Source organism: Gracilinanus agilis, chromosome 3 (genome assembly GCF_016433145.1).
Source record: "Gracilinanus agilis isolate LMUSP501 chromosome 3, AgileGrace, whole genome shotgun sequence".
In the NCBI taxonomy this organism is placed as follows: domain Eukaryota; kingdom Metazoa; phylum Chordata; class Mammalia; order Didelphimorphia; family Didelphidae; genus Gracilinanus; species Gracilinanus agilis.
The window spans coordinates 611,638,594-611,652,579 of record NC_058132.1 but is presented as its reverse complement, the minus strand read 5'-3'; the positions used below and the strand labels follow the sequence as shown (position 1 = coordinate 611,652,579).

Genomic DNA, 13,986 nt, shown 5'->3' with positions numbered 1-13,986 from the left:
CTGGAAGGCAAATATAATGAATAACAGCTCAAATGAGAACTGCATGCTTAGTATATTCAGCTTAACAAACATTTATTATATGGGCTATTGTGCTAGGCGCTGGAAATACAAAGATTAAAAAAAAGGAAATCATCCAAACTTGACTCATCAGACTTACAAGAACCTTTTCATGTAAGCAGAGCAGCTATCATTATCCTGGGTTTATATCTAGGAAAGTCAAAACAAAGGAGGTTTGACTGTGATTGGTCAATCATAGCTAGTTAGTGACAGATGTCAGACTAGAATCTAGATTGAACTAGAATAACTCTAAGCTCCCGCCACATCAAAATCCTATGAGCCCAAAGTTCCTAGACTTAGAACAGTGTTCTTTCCTTATTTAACAAAACATGATCATTTAGTTTCTATTTTTTGTATGGCTTCTAAATTATCCCTTGATATTCCCTTTTCAGGCTTTAAATGAAATGACTTAGTCTCAATTGTACCACAAATAACGATTATCCTAACAAAATAATCATACTTTAAAAATCATCATCGACAGGCTGACCACCTATTTGATGTGAAGTCATTCAATTCAATTCAACAAGTATTTATTAAACATCTATTAATATCAGACATTGTGCTAGTAGTTGGGATATAAAGACAAAAAAATACTTACCCTTAGAAAGTTTACCTTATACTGGATCAATTAAGAATTAACTATTAATGCAATTGGGGAAAATATTGCTTTAAAAAAAGAATTAACTATTAATTTTAAATCTACTTCAGTGGAAGATTGGGCAAAGATTTTCAATGTCTGTGGAATTTGACACTTCTAGATCGAAATAAACTCCCTTCCCTCCAAAGACTTTATTTCAATCCCGTGGTGAACTATCTCAACTTTAGACAATCTTCCATCCTTAATGCCTCCTTTTGTCTTCCTCTCCCCTTGTCTTACTGCTTAGTATGCCTTGGCAAGCTCCAACTCTGTATTACTCCTACCATACACCACTTTCACTCCTATTCAGCAATAGGTTACTGAGCAGAGCTAGAGAAAAACATGAAACCAAGTGGACAACCCACTACTACAAATTTACATTATGTTTCCTCAACTGGGTTCTTGCTATTTCAAGGCAACATTCTATTCCTACATAATTGATTTGCCAGCCCACACTCCACAATAATTGGTTCAAACCTTGTTTCTCTTCAACCTATCATAATACTCATTCCTTCTCAAAGACCTCACCTCACACTTGACTCTAAACATTGAGAGCCTTTGCCAAAAACTCCTTTTTTCTATCCTTATCTAACATCACTAAGAGATCATCGCCCTATTTCCTCCTTCTCCTCTGCCTCACAAAATAAGTGGCTCTTCTCCTTTACAAGGCTAACTCTTTGTTACATATACTCTTGATTTCATCCCATCTCCTCTTTTCTGGAGATTACATATGCTTCTTAACTAATCTTCAGTTTCTTCCTATCTTCTGTTGTCCTCCCTGTTACCTATGATCTCTCCCACACTAAGAAAGACTCTTGCACTTGATCTATCTCTACTGTCATTCTATATAACCTCCCTTTTCTGGTTAAACTCCTTGAAAAAGTAGTCTGCAACTAGTACCTCAACTTTCTCTCCTCTCATTTCTCTTGTAAACTCTTCATAGTCTGGCGTCTGACCTCATCATTCAACTTGAACTGCCCTCCCTAAAGAAATCAATTATTTGATTTGCCAACCTGGTGTTTTTTGGTGTTTTTTTTTCAGTCCCCATCTTCCTTGTTGTCTCTGCAGCACTTGACACTTTTTAAAATTAATTTTTATTTTTTCAATTACCTATAGAAACAATTTTTGACAGTTATTTTCTATTTTGTGATTCAGATTCTCTTCTTCCTTCCCAAAGTGGCAACTAGTCTGACATAGACTATATCAATGCTTTCATGTAATATATTTCTGATCAAACATACATAACACATTCAATAAAAAACTCATGAAAGAAATAAAGTGAGGGATGTCAAGTTTTGATCTGAAATCAGATTCCAATCGTTGTTTTTTTTGGCTGTGGATAGTGTTGGTTTTTATGTTTTTGTTTTGTTTGCTTTTATCTTGAGTCCCCTGGCATTATCTTAGAACTTTATTTTGCTGATAACATATTAACAATTGATCCTTGTACAATATTTCTGTTACTGTTTTTCCTGGTTTTACTCACTTTGCATCAGTTCATATAAGTCTTTACAGGTTTTTCTGAACTCATCCTATTCATCATTTCTTATGACACAATAATTTGCCATTACAACCAGATACCACAACTTGTCCGACCATTCCCCAATTGGTGGGTATTCCCTGTTTCCAATTCTTTATTACTACAAAAAGCTGCTAAAAATATTTTTTGTACAGATGGGTTCTTTTCCCTTATCTCTGATCTTTTTTGGCATACAGATCCAGTAGTGATATTTCTGGGTCAAGTATGCATACCTTTATGGCCTTTTGGGCATGGTTCCATTTTGTTCTCCAGAATGGTTGTATCAGCTCACTCTTACACCAACAGTGCAATTAGTGAGTACTTGACACTTTTGATCACCATTTCCTTCTGGATACTCTTCTAGTGGTTTTGATGACTCTGACCTCTCTGGGTTCACCTTCCTCCTTTTAATTTTCTAGCCATTCATTCTCAGACTGGTTTTCTCATTAACCATGGATGTTCCCTAAAGCTCTGCTCTGGAGCTCCTCTTCTCACTCTATATCCTATCACTTGATTTCATCAGTTCCCATTGGTTCAATTATCATGTCTATACAAATGATTATTTTTTATTTTTTTAAACCTTTACCTTCCATTTTAGAATCAATTGGTTCCAAGGCAGACAAGCTGTAAGAGCTAGATGATTTGCCCAGTTTACACAGCTAGAAAGTATGTGAAGCCAGATTTGAACCCAGGCCCTCCCATCTCTAGGCCTGGCTCTCTATCCACTGAACCATCACCTGCCCCTTATACAGATGATTCTTAAATCTGTATTTCCAGCCCCATTTACTTTCCTGAGTTCCAATCCCACATCATCAACTATCTCTTAGACATCTCTCATTGGATGTCACATATCACATTCAGTGAGTTCAAAACAGAGCTCAATATCTTTCTTCCCAAATTCTCACATCTAAATTTCACCATTATTATTGAAGGCACCACCATTTTCACAGAGACCCAGGCTTGGAAACTCAGTATTATTTTTAAATTCCTCAGTGTAACTAACTCCATGTCTAATCCATTGCCAAATCTTGTCATCACACCATCTCTATGTCCCCATCTCTTCACTTGTATAGCTACCATTCTAGTTTAAGCCTTCCATCACCTCTCTTCTGCTGTTGGGAATTAGCTTTTTAACCAGACTCCCTGCCTCCTCTTGACAACTTTCTCCCTTTTCAGACTTCTTACATCTTATTCTCTTCCCCACCCTTGAGCTGTATCCACTGTCCTAACTGATGTGAGTGATCCGTAACGCTCCGTTTCCATCTCCAAACCTTTAGCTATTCTCCTTGTCTGGAATGCTGTCCACCTTGATTTCTGCCTCTTAAGTTTTCTTAGCTTCCTTCAAAACCTACAGGAGTAGCTGTGGCTTTTCCCCATCCTCTAGCTGCTAATGCCTTCCCCTGTTGGATTACCTTTATCTACTCATATACTTTACAGGTTCTTAATTGTTTTCTACCCATAAGAACATCAGCTCCTAAGAGAAAGTTCTGGGGGTTTGGCCTTTTTTGTATTCCCAAAGCTTATATGGCACAGTACCCAGTATTTAGTGTGCACTTTATACTTAACTGCTAGTGTAAATACAAGCTACATGCAAAGTTGGTACAAATACAGTGTAGGTGTAATGCAAGGTGGCTAACAGAAACTTTTTGCTTCTTTAATTTCTAACAGTCACAAAAAGTCAGTTAAAACATCTTAGAATGTTCAGAAAGTCAGTTAGAACTTAAAGCTATAAATAGAGGTGAAGTTCCAACTGACCGGGCTTTTGCCTTCTGGCTTTCGCTGTGGCTGGAGGCTTTTGCTTTGGCCTTTCGGCTTTGGCCTAATTGCTTCGGCCTTGGCCTGCGCTTATATTTTTGGGGAAATTTGGACCTGTCTCATTTCTCTGGACCTCTCCCTTATCTACCATCTCCATCCCTCCCTTCCCTGATTTTCCTTTGGATTCTGGTAGGAAGGGAGGGCTTGGTGATTGAACATTGTGGGTTTTAGTTTAGATAATTGGAGTATTCCCAAATAAGTTACCCCTAAGTTTGATAAAGACTTTACTTAAAAGACAGTCAAATCTTCCTGACTGGGAGAGCCGAGCTCTCTCTAACCTCTCCACGACCCATCCCCCACCCTCACCCCTCTCCCTGGTAGCAGTTAAAAAATCCTGAACCCCTCCCCCCTTCTGACTGACCCTGGTATTAATAAATCCCCTTATTACCTACTCAAACCCTGTGGTGAGTCATTGTGTCGAAAATTAAGACAAGGGCCAAGAGGAAATAATCACTTTCCTTTATTTCTTGAGACAACTGGGGGCATCCATCTTGACAGGAAGTACCTCCCCGAGACTTCCTCCAGCCATCAGTTTGACTGGCAGGGAGGAGCCCCCTTGACCCCTCCCTCAAGAGACTTTGAAACTAACAAGAGAAACCCTCCAGTCAAGCCCAAGTTTCTTACTGGCCCTAGTTTCCTCCCTGTATTCTGTCTCAAGCCTCTGGGAATAAACCTGTTTGAGCTGCCTCTCCTACATACCCCATTTCCCTTATCTCCTATATACCTTCCTTACCTTCATTCCTCCTCCAATCATCTTATAATCCCCTAATATCCCCTTTATCCTTCCTCACCCAAATTGCACTTTCGTTTGACCCTACTCACATTATTTACTATATTTTTTATAACAAAGGAAAGTTGATAGGACGAAGGAAATGGCACATGGAGGCGCTGCGGGAAAATGGCACGCTCATGTACTGTTGGTGAGCTATGAATAGGTCAAGCTATTCTGAAAAGTATTTTAGAACTATGCTAAAACTCAACCTAGTCACTGATCCAACTATACCATTACTAGTCTTATTCTTGGGTTTTTAGGGAGGATTGATGCCTGTGACATGAGGACTTCCAAGTCCTTTGCAAGACTGCTCATCCATGTTTGGTGTCCACCTTTCACCTCTCACTTAGGGTTCTGAGAAGCTGGAACATGCTCACTGGCCACATCGTAGTAAAATCATCTCAGCAGATGGACTAAAGCAGATTGAGAGTACCTGACAGGTCTCAAAACCATCAGTAAATCAGAGAAGCGTCTACCCTAGCATGTGAAGACTTCCTATCAGAACAGGCATTGAGAACAATTTGTTCCAAAGGCCATGAAGGCAGATGCAGAAGGTGCTGTGGAGCACTGAGCTTGGTCAGATATCGAAGACTCCAAAATCATCACCCACAGCATGCCAGGCCATCACGGGTCACCCTGACTTTTGTCTTGCCATTGGACTTTGATGACTCTGGAAGAGGCTTACGATTTTGTACAACTCTGCTTTACTCCAATCCAATTCATGTACATGTCTCCAAATAATGCCACAAATGAAAATTTCTCCAAAAGCCATTCTTTCATTTTTTTTCCTGTCAAGGGCACCACCATCTTTCAAAGTTATCTAGGTTGCAACTTGAGTCATTCTTAACTCTTCCTTCCCCTGATCATTCATTCATTTGCTCGGTGTCAATTCTACATTGACATACTTTGCATCATTCTCCTTTTAAACTCTAGAGACAACTAATCACAAAGTTTGGATTTAATAGATTGTGACTCTTACGTTTGTGACTAAAGGAAAGCAGTTTGGAGCCTAAAACAAATAATTACGGTCATCATTTTCTTTGCCAAGGTTTGCAATTTAGGGGTCATTTTTAGGCCTTCACTCGCTCACCCCCTTGCTAAGCCATATTAACTGTCATATCTTACTGACTCTACTTCCGATTCCACATCAGATTGTGAAGAATGGTGTCTCAAAGAAGTTAAGAATCAAGATTTCATGCACTAGAAAAGTTGAGTAACATGGTTATTTAATTCAAAGTTCACAAATCACATAGAAAAAATTGAAAGGAACTGTAGGAATAAGAGAATTTTAAAAAACAAGATTTTTAAAATGCAAAAAAACCCCAACATGCTAAAAAATTCACTCCCTTCACAAAACCTAAAACAGAAATGATTAGAGACCACTGAGGTCTGATTTCTTCTTCATTAGGTTAGGCCCAAATTCTTTCTGGAAGGTTCATTCCAAAGAATGTTTTATTTAAATATGGATGTTGTATGCAAATCAATGTGTTGTTTGAAAACTGGCAATATGACTGGCATAGACTAAATGACACTGCTAATAAACTTGCCTGTAAGGATGTTTAGAGAACTGAGATAGCTCAACCTAAGGCACACTTGAGCCGAGTTCATTGGGAAAAGATGCCATCCACGTCAGTAGAACCTGGGGCTTTTCTTTGCACCAATGAAGTCAAGATTTCTTAAGTCATGAGGAAGCATTTATTAAATGCATCCTGGAACAGCAGATGGCGAGAGGGCCTGAGTTATTAAGACAATGGTTTACATCCCACTTTTAACATATTGGTATGTGACACTAATCAAGAATCTTGTTTTAGTACCTCAGGAATGTTTCTAATACTCTAAGTGGCAGGATAATTGTCATTCTGGTAGAATTTTCTCACCAATCTTCAATGGGAGTTGTTTTTTTAAACCCTTACTTTCTCGATTCCGTAGCAGAAGAATAGTAAGGGTTAGGCAATTGGGATTAAATGATTTGCCCAGGGTAACATAGCTGAGAAGTATCTGAGACCAGATTTGAACCCAGGATCTTCTGTCTCTAGGCCTGGCTCACTGTCCACTGAGCCACCCAGCTGCCCAGGAGTTTTCTACATCAATGAAATCAAAAGGTCTACATTTATAAAGAAACACACAAAACTAAAAGATTGCTAATTCTAGCACTGGTTTTGTAAAAAATTTTAAGGTTGTCATATTTTTGCCTCTACACTTTAGGTCTACTTTAAGCAAACTTAATTTGTGCAGATATAAAGCAGTAAAAAAAAAATAGGTTAAAAACAAAAGAAATATCATTATCACCCATTTGTAGGCATTTCAACACAAAATCTAAGCAAAAGGCTCAAATGATTAGTCCTAGAGGATCCATATAAAGAGAAAACAAGGAAGGGCCAACCTGAGCCTGAAGCTCAGTCTGAAAAGGTCCATTTTTCCTTTAAACATGTAACTATCATCATTCTTTAGAGAAAATTTTCTGTTTCATTCCAGTGGGAAGCTTAGGCCACATTTTTCTTTTTTTTTAAAAGAGGAGACAGGGATGGGACATTAACTACATCTTGACAGACAGGAAGGGCTACCCAAATAGCACTTCGAGTGAGTAGTTAACCAACTTCTATGGTTGATTCTAATTTGCTTTTTCAAATCTACTTGAATTTAGAAATCAAACAACTACATGTTAGATATAGATAGTAAGGGCATATGAATGTATATGTGTGTAGACACAAACATATAATCTGTTTTGACATAAAAAAATAAGTTCTGAGAAGGACCTAAAGGAAAAGTACAGTTTTTGACATGTCTTTTCACTGCTCAGTCCTTCATGATTATTTCTTGGCTATATTCATATAAGTGCTGCTTAGATGGTTTTCCAAAGACCTGAGATGCACATTTACATAAAGATGGTCCATTGGAAAAGATCATATACAGTAGCTGTTCAATCCTCAATGATGAAATTATGTAAACTTTCATGATTTAGATTTGAGTTTTCTAATATAACTTTTTCAAAAGTTTCAAAATCCATAGAATGATAAGCATTAAAATTTGTTTTTACAAGACATCCAATAGAATTTTTCATATACATTATTGTCGACAATTATTCCAATATATTTTTGTAAATAATCCATTAATCATAATCAATGATGAAATAGTCGAAGATTCGTATGAATGAGTGTAATTCCAAGCTCATCACAAGCCTCAATCACAATCTGGTCAGCAGTTGAACCTGAGGGGGCCACAATAAACTCTACACCACTCTAAAATAAAGAAAAAAACTTGTTAGAAGAAATCAACTACATTTTCTCAAATAATTCAAATCATTGACCCTAAAACAAAATAAAACAGAAACCTAATAACTACATTTTATTACTAATTCAAAGCCACCTATGCATACAAGTTAAGAAAATCAGTTATTTTGAAAATATCTACATTCTGAAAAGATTTCCTTGTTTATCAGACTTACTCTCTTAGCTCTGTCTACATTATCCCTAAAAGGGAAAAATGCATCAGAACTGATAGCCACTTGTTTCAATGTATCAATCCATTCCTTCTTTTCTGTATCAGTTAACAGTTTAGGAACTTCCTCAAACATTGCTTCCCATTTGGCCAAATCTTCATCCTAGAGAAAGAAGTTCATCTGATATAAAAATAATTTTTACAAATTTCTCCTGGGCATTTTTAATTTTTTTAATTTAAAAAAAAATCTAGACACATGAGTTTATTGAAACAGGAAGATCCCTTGACCTTGACTTAAATGACTTGCCCGGGATCCCACTCACAATATGTAACACAAGAAGACAGTGAATGCAGATAAGTTTTAATATCATTAACTCCTCTATCCACAAGGCTAGCCTGCCTCTCTACCAAAAGGAACAATAATACTTTTTTTTCTCAAACCCAATTTACATGTTCTATAGTCCTTTTTTAGCTAGTGCGTTATCAAGTTTTATGTGGGGAAAAAAGTATTAATTTAATAATGGAATTCCAGGTCATAAACAAATTAGTCATAATATTTTTAATCAACATATCATTCACAAATTTTAATTCTTTAACCCCTGCTTGTCTAGGTGATGTAAATGTACCACTTGCATATAAAGTAGAATTTGTTATTATCAAGGATTTTCAGGAGTTATCAGAAATGAAAAACAGGAATTTCTGATTACAATTCCTTTTTATGACCTATACTCATATAGCCAGTCTCTTAAATAAGTAATCTTCAAGACATGAATCATATGGTGATTCAAATATTTTTATTTAATAAAAATTATTAACTAAGCTAGAGCTTTTGACAGAAGAAATCTCACTAAGTTAATAGGAATCAGATTACCTGAAGCTGCTACAGGCAAAAATCAAACAAAGCAAACAGAAAAATGCTTTTCACTGGCAGTTATAGTGAACTACATAGTGTATGAAAGAGGGCATCATTCTGATCTCATGCAATGAGAAATTGTGCAGTGTCCTTATTAAACAGGAATGGAGGAGAAAGATGTTGAGCTCAAGAGCATGACTGAATGAATTATTCAGGAGTCCATCTATCATATAAACACTTGCTTCCTTTACTTTTTTCCTGGGTTCATGTCTTTTCAGTAACTATTAATAACTTGGAACAGAAGGCATTCAAAAAGTTGAAATGGCAATCACAGGACCTCATTACCTATTAGTAGCAGATCTTGTTGGTGACAGGCTGAAACTAAAGGCTATGAGGAAATCTGTATTACTTCCATCAACTCTAAATTAATATTCCCTTAATATAACCAGCAACACCCCACTGCCTCTCCCATTCAGTTAGGCCAAAATCATGTCAAGAAATATAGCCAAGAATGCCATGGAGACTTGCCCTGCACATACCTCACCAATCGTGCCAGTCACATACTGATCAATTGCATTAGAGATTTCTGCTCTCTTTACTCCAGCTTTAAATTTCATTGAAAGCACTCGAGGATGATGTCTAAGCCACCAATTATTTGCCTTATCTCCTGCAAGCCGTGTACAATGTATTCGGGATTGCTGACCTGCTCCAATACCAATTACCTGAAATATGTCAATTAAAATGATCAACACATTTTCACAAAAGTGAATTTCTTCAAAAAGCTTTTCTTTCATATCCTTACAAGCAAATAATTTTTAAAGTAATTACACTATACAAATTAGAAATATATCAAATAATAAATTAGAGACAAAGAATTTATTTAAAAATAATTAATTAGTCCAAAGACCAACAATTTCTATGCCCACAAAAGTAAATCTTTCCTCGTTGTTTACTAATTTAAAAAAATAAAAAGTACTTGTTACTCAGATTTATTAACTTCAACATCACAGATAAGATTACATAACAGCAAAATATCATAAACTTTAGGTTTTCCAAGTAAACTATTGAAGTAACAGATGTTAAAACCACAAACTGGAAAAATAGCAAAATAATGGAATTACTTGGCATCACATTCATCAAGTTTCACCTTGTAGCACAATCAAATGTAGCAGCATGTCCCTTAATTAAAGGAAAGCCCATTATAGTTAAATGCTTAATGTCCACAGCTAAGTTCAACTCAGAATTAGGGAAGCATAAATTATTCTCTTGTTTCATCAAAACCATGGATTCTCTAGTTATCTCAAGCTAATCATCTTTAAAACTAACAGTTTACTTGCACATGTATGCACAAGCTGCACAGGCAGGTCAGGGGAATTCTGATAATGCACTTTTGTATTCTCTGAGCAAACTTTGCCATGGTCCAAACTATCCCAAGTATTAGAGTGAATTAGAGGCTTTGAATCCTCACTGTAACATCACAGGAACTGTTTTGTCATAAAACAAATAATCACATGCCATGGTCAAAAGGAGGTTCTATTTTTTTTAAATTATGTACATTAAAATTTTTTTAATCTCTAATTACAAACTAAGCACTTATGTACCATTAATCTCAGCTCTTTGAATAATTATAAATCCTTATATAATTTATAACAAATGAAAATCATAATACATTTAAAGCTAGTTTGTACACTATGAGAAGAAAATATAAGTATGTAAACTTGTCATGATTTCATGGGCTTGGACATAAAAGCACTAAGGAAGCAAAGAGCTTCTGAGATTCAATAGCTTTTCATACATCTGTGATACATACAAAGGTTCCACTTATGAAAATTTAAGAAGGATGTGCCACATCCACCTTCAGAATAAAGTCTATGCCTAAACAACAGAGTGTAATCCACTGAAGCCCATGTTTCACAGTGATCACTGAACAATTTATGATAATGGGCCAGGTAACCCCTGCTATAAGAACAAAGAAAGATGGTATTTATTTAAAAGATTCTTTACTTCATTACTTCATAAACAGTGATATGGGCTATACTCTCCAACAAGGTATAGAACAAATCTTGTCTAGTCAGGAGGCAAACTGACTTGCACACTATGTGCAGAAAACATCTGTTACACAACAGCAATTAGATGTATGTCATTCTTTAAAACAATTTACCTGACCATTCTTAGCATAGCACACTGAATTGGACTGGGTGTATTTGACAGCAATAGTAGCTACGATGAGATCCCTGATAGCAGATTCAGGCAACTGGGGAAAAAAAGTTAAATAATTATAACTTGATACTTCATAAATGTATTAAAACTCTTTATTAAGTATCTTATTCCTTATTGTGAAAAATAAAAGTAAATTAAATCAATTGTGTGCAATAGTCACTTTTCATTGCTGTAGCAGAATGCTATTATTTTTTGCAGTAAGTATATGTCAAATCCCTTATCTATTTATATTATCAGTGAACTACTTTAATTGACCTAAAAAATATACCTGACTTAAGAAAACATATTTTTGCAAACCTTAAAGCACTCAATTGTGATCATATTGTGATGTCCTATTACTTCTTTTTATAATTCATGGCACCTCACCATATATCCCAGAGTTAATTTTCTAAATAATATTTTCCACACCAAGTCACATCTCTTCTCAACCAGGGCCAAAACAATAGTGATGCTTAAGAAAAGGGAAGGCAGACTCCCTACCAATTTCTCTATTTAAAAAAAAAAGATCATCAATGTAATGAACATTTTTATCACCAACTCACAGAAGCAGCTAAGAGAACTTTAATTTATTCTCATGGCAGATATTTAGCTCCATTTTATTTCACAAAAAGTGAAGCACAATTTCCAAGAGTTGCCAAGTCACCTTGAAGTCAACAAAGAAGCAAGAAGTTACACTTGGCTCTTTTTGCTTTTCCCATAGACACTAGAAATGAATAAGATCACCTATAATTGAAACAATACACGATGAACTTTTTACTTGACTGTGTCTGAAAATTTTTCAGCATTATCCTCCATATTACAGACTACATTCTTATTAGCCGTGGTGTTTGATGCCCTTTTGTACTATGAAAGGAATAAAAGAAAAGTAGATGCTCAAGTTTTTGGTAACAGTGGGAAAAAAGAATAAACACAAATTTAACTTTGTGCAGCATTTCCCCAGTGATAAACAAATTCACTTATTTGGATTCCCAGCCCTTAGCACAGTAAGTACTTGGCACACATTAAATGTTTGATAAGTACATATTAAGTAATTGAACTGACACTTCTAAAGAAACTGAAAATGTCAATAATGACATTTTGGCATTACATGAAAATTAGAAGACATAAAGAAATTGCAAATGGAATTAGTTTCACCATGCACCTAAAGACAATAAGAAATATGAGAGGTAGCATTAGATCACTTTACCTTTTACTATTCATAATAATAAAATTAATAGCATTTACACAGTGATTTGTGGTTTATGAAGCACTTTAAGAATATTACTTTGTTTAATCTTCACATTCCTATAAGGTGGATGCTATTGTTCCCATTTTATAGAGGAACCACCTGGGACTAAGAGGTTAAGTAACTTGCTCAGGCTCAGTGTCTGAGGAATCTGACCTCAGATCTTCCTGACTCCAAGTCAAGTACTTTATTCACTGTACCACCCAGCTATCTCTTGATGAGTAAAAAACAGCTAAGAACACCACAAAAAAGTATTTCACAGGATGAAAATTAGGAAGTCTACTAAGACCTTAGGAAAATATCCCCAAACAAATCAACATATATATAAGTAAGAGTTAATAACTTCACATGTGAAGGTGGGCATAAGGGCAGGACTAAAAGAAATAATGAAAATAATGGTTCAGGGTGATAAAATCAAAGAAAATTCTCTGATAATTCTCAAATCACACCTGCATTCTTACCAAGAATATTTTCTTGACAAACTTATCTATAAAGTAGTAGTCATCAAAACAATATGGTACTAGCTTAGGGATAGAAGGGTGAATCAATGAAATAGACTTGGGGTAAATGACCTCAGCAAGACAGTGTCCAATAAACCCAAAGATCCCAGCTTTTAGGACAAGAACTCACTATCTGACAAAAACTTCTGGGAAAATTGGAAATTAGTATGGGAAATATTAGGTTTTGATCAACATTTCACACATTATAGCAAGACAAATTCAGAATGGGTATTTGATTTAAATATAAAGAAGGAAATTGTAAGTAAATTAGGTGAACATAAAATAGCATACCCATCAGATCTATGGGAAAGAATTTAAGACCAAGCAAGAGATAACAAAATGTAAAATGAATTTTGATTACATTAAATGAAAAAGGTTTTGTATAAACAAAACCAATGCAAGCAAAATTAGAAGGAAAGCAACAAAATGTGGGAAATTTTTGTAACAAAAATCAATGACAAAGGTCTAATTTCTCATATTTATAAGAAGCTGTCAATTGTAAAAAAAAAAAAAAAAAAAAAATCAAGCTATTTCCCAACTAACAGGTCAAGGGACATGAATAGGTAGTTTTCAGATAAAGAAATCAAAACTATCAATAAGCACATGAAAAAATGTTCTAAATCTCTCATAATCAGAGAAATGCAAATCAAAACAACTCTGAGGTACTACTTCACACCTAGCAGATCAGCCGATATGACAATAAAGGAAAATGAATGTTGGAGGGCATGTGGCAAGATTGGGACACTAATGCATTGCTAGTGGAGTTGTGAATTAATCCAACCATTCTGGAAGGCAATTTGGAACTATACCTAAAGGGCTTTAAAAAGAATGCCTGCCCTTTGATCCATCCATACCATTGTGATATTTGTACCCCAAAGAGATTATCGGAAAAAATACTTATACAAAAATATTCATAGCTGTTCTCTTTGTAGTGGCAAAGAATTGGAAAATGA

The 13,986-nt window shown here is 35.6% G+C and overlaps 1 protein-coding gene across 1 annotated transcript in view; it reads right to left on the bottom strand.

The window, feature by feature from the left end:
• Positions 1-7,916: 7,916 nt before the first annotated feature.
• ATIC (5-aminoimidazole-4-carboxamide ribonucleotide formyltransferase/IMP cyclohydrolase) overlaps positions 7,917-13,986 on the bottom strand; it is a 36,285-nt gene continuing 30,215 nt past the window's right edge. Inside the window, exons 13-16 of the mRNA XM_044667522.1 lie at positions 11,250-11,342; positions 9,628-9,810; positions 8,243-8,398; positions 7,917-8,036 (exon numbers count right to left, since the gene is read on the bottom strand). Coding sequence (XP_044523457.1) covers positions 7,917-8,036; positions 8,243-8,398; positions 9,628-9,810; positions 11,250-11,342 — 552 coding nt within the window. The remainder of the gene's footprint in view (positions 8,037-8,242; positions 8,399-9,627; positions 9,811-11,249; positions 11,343-13,986) is intronic.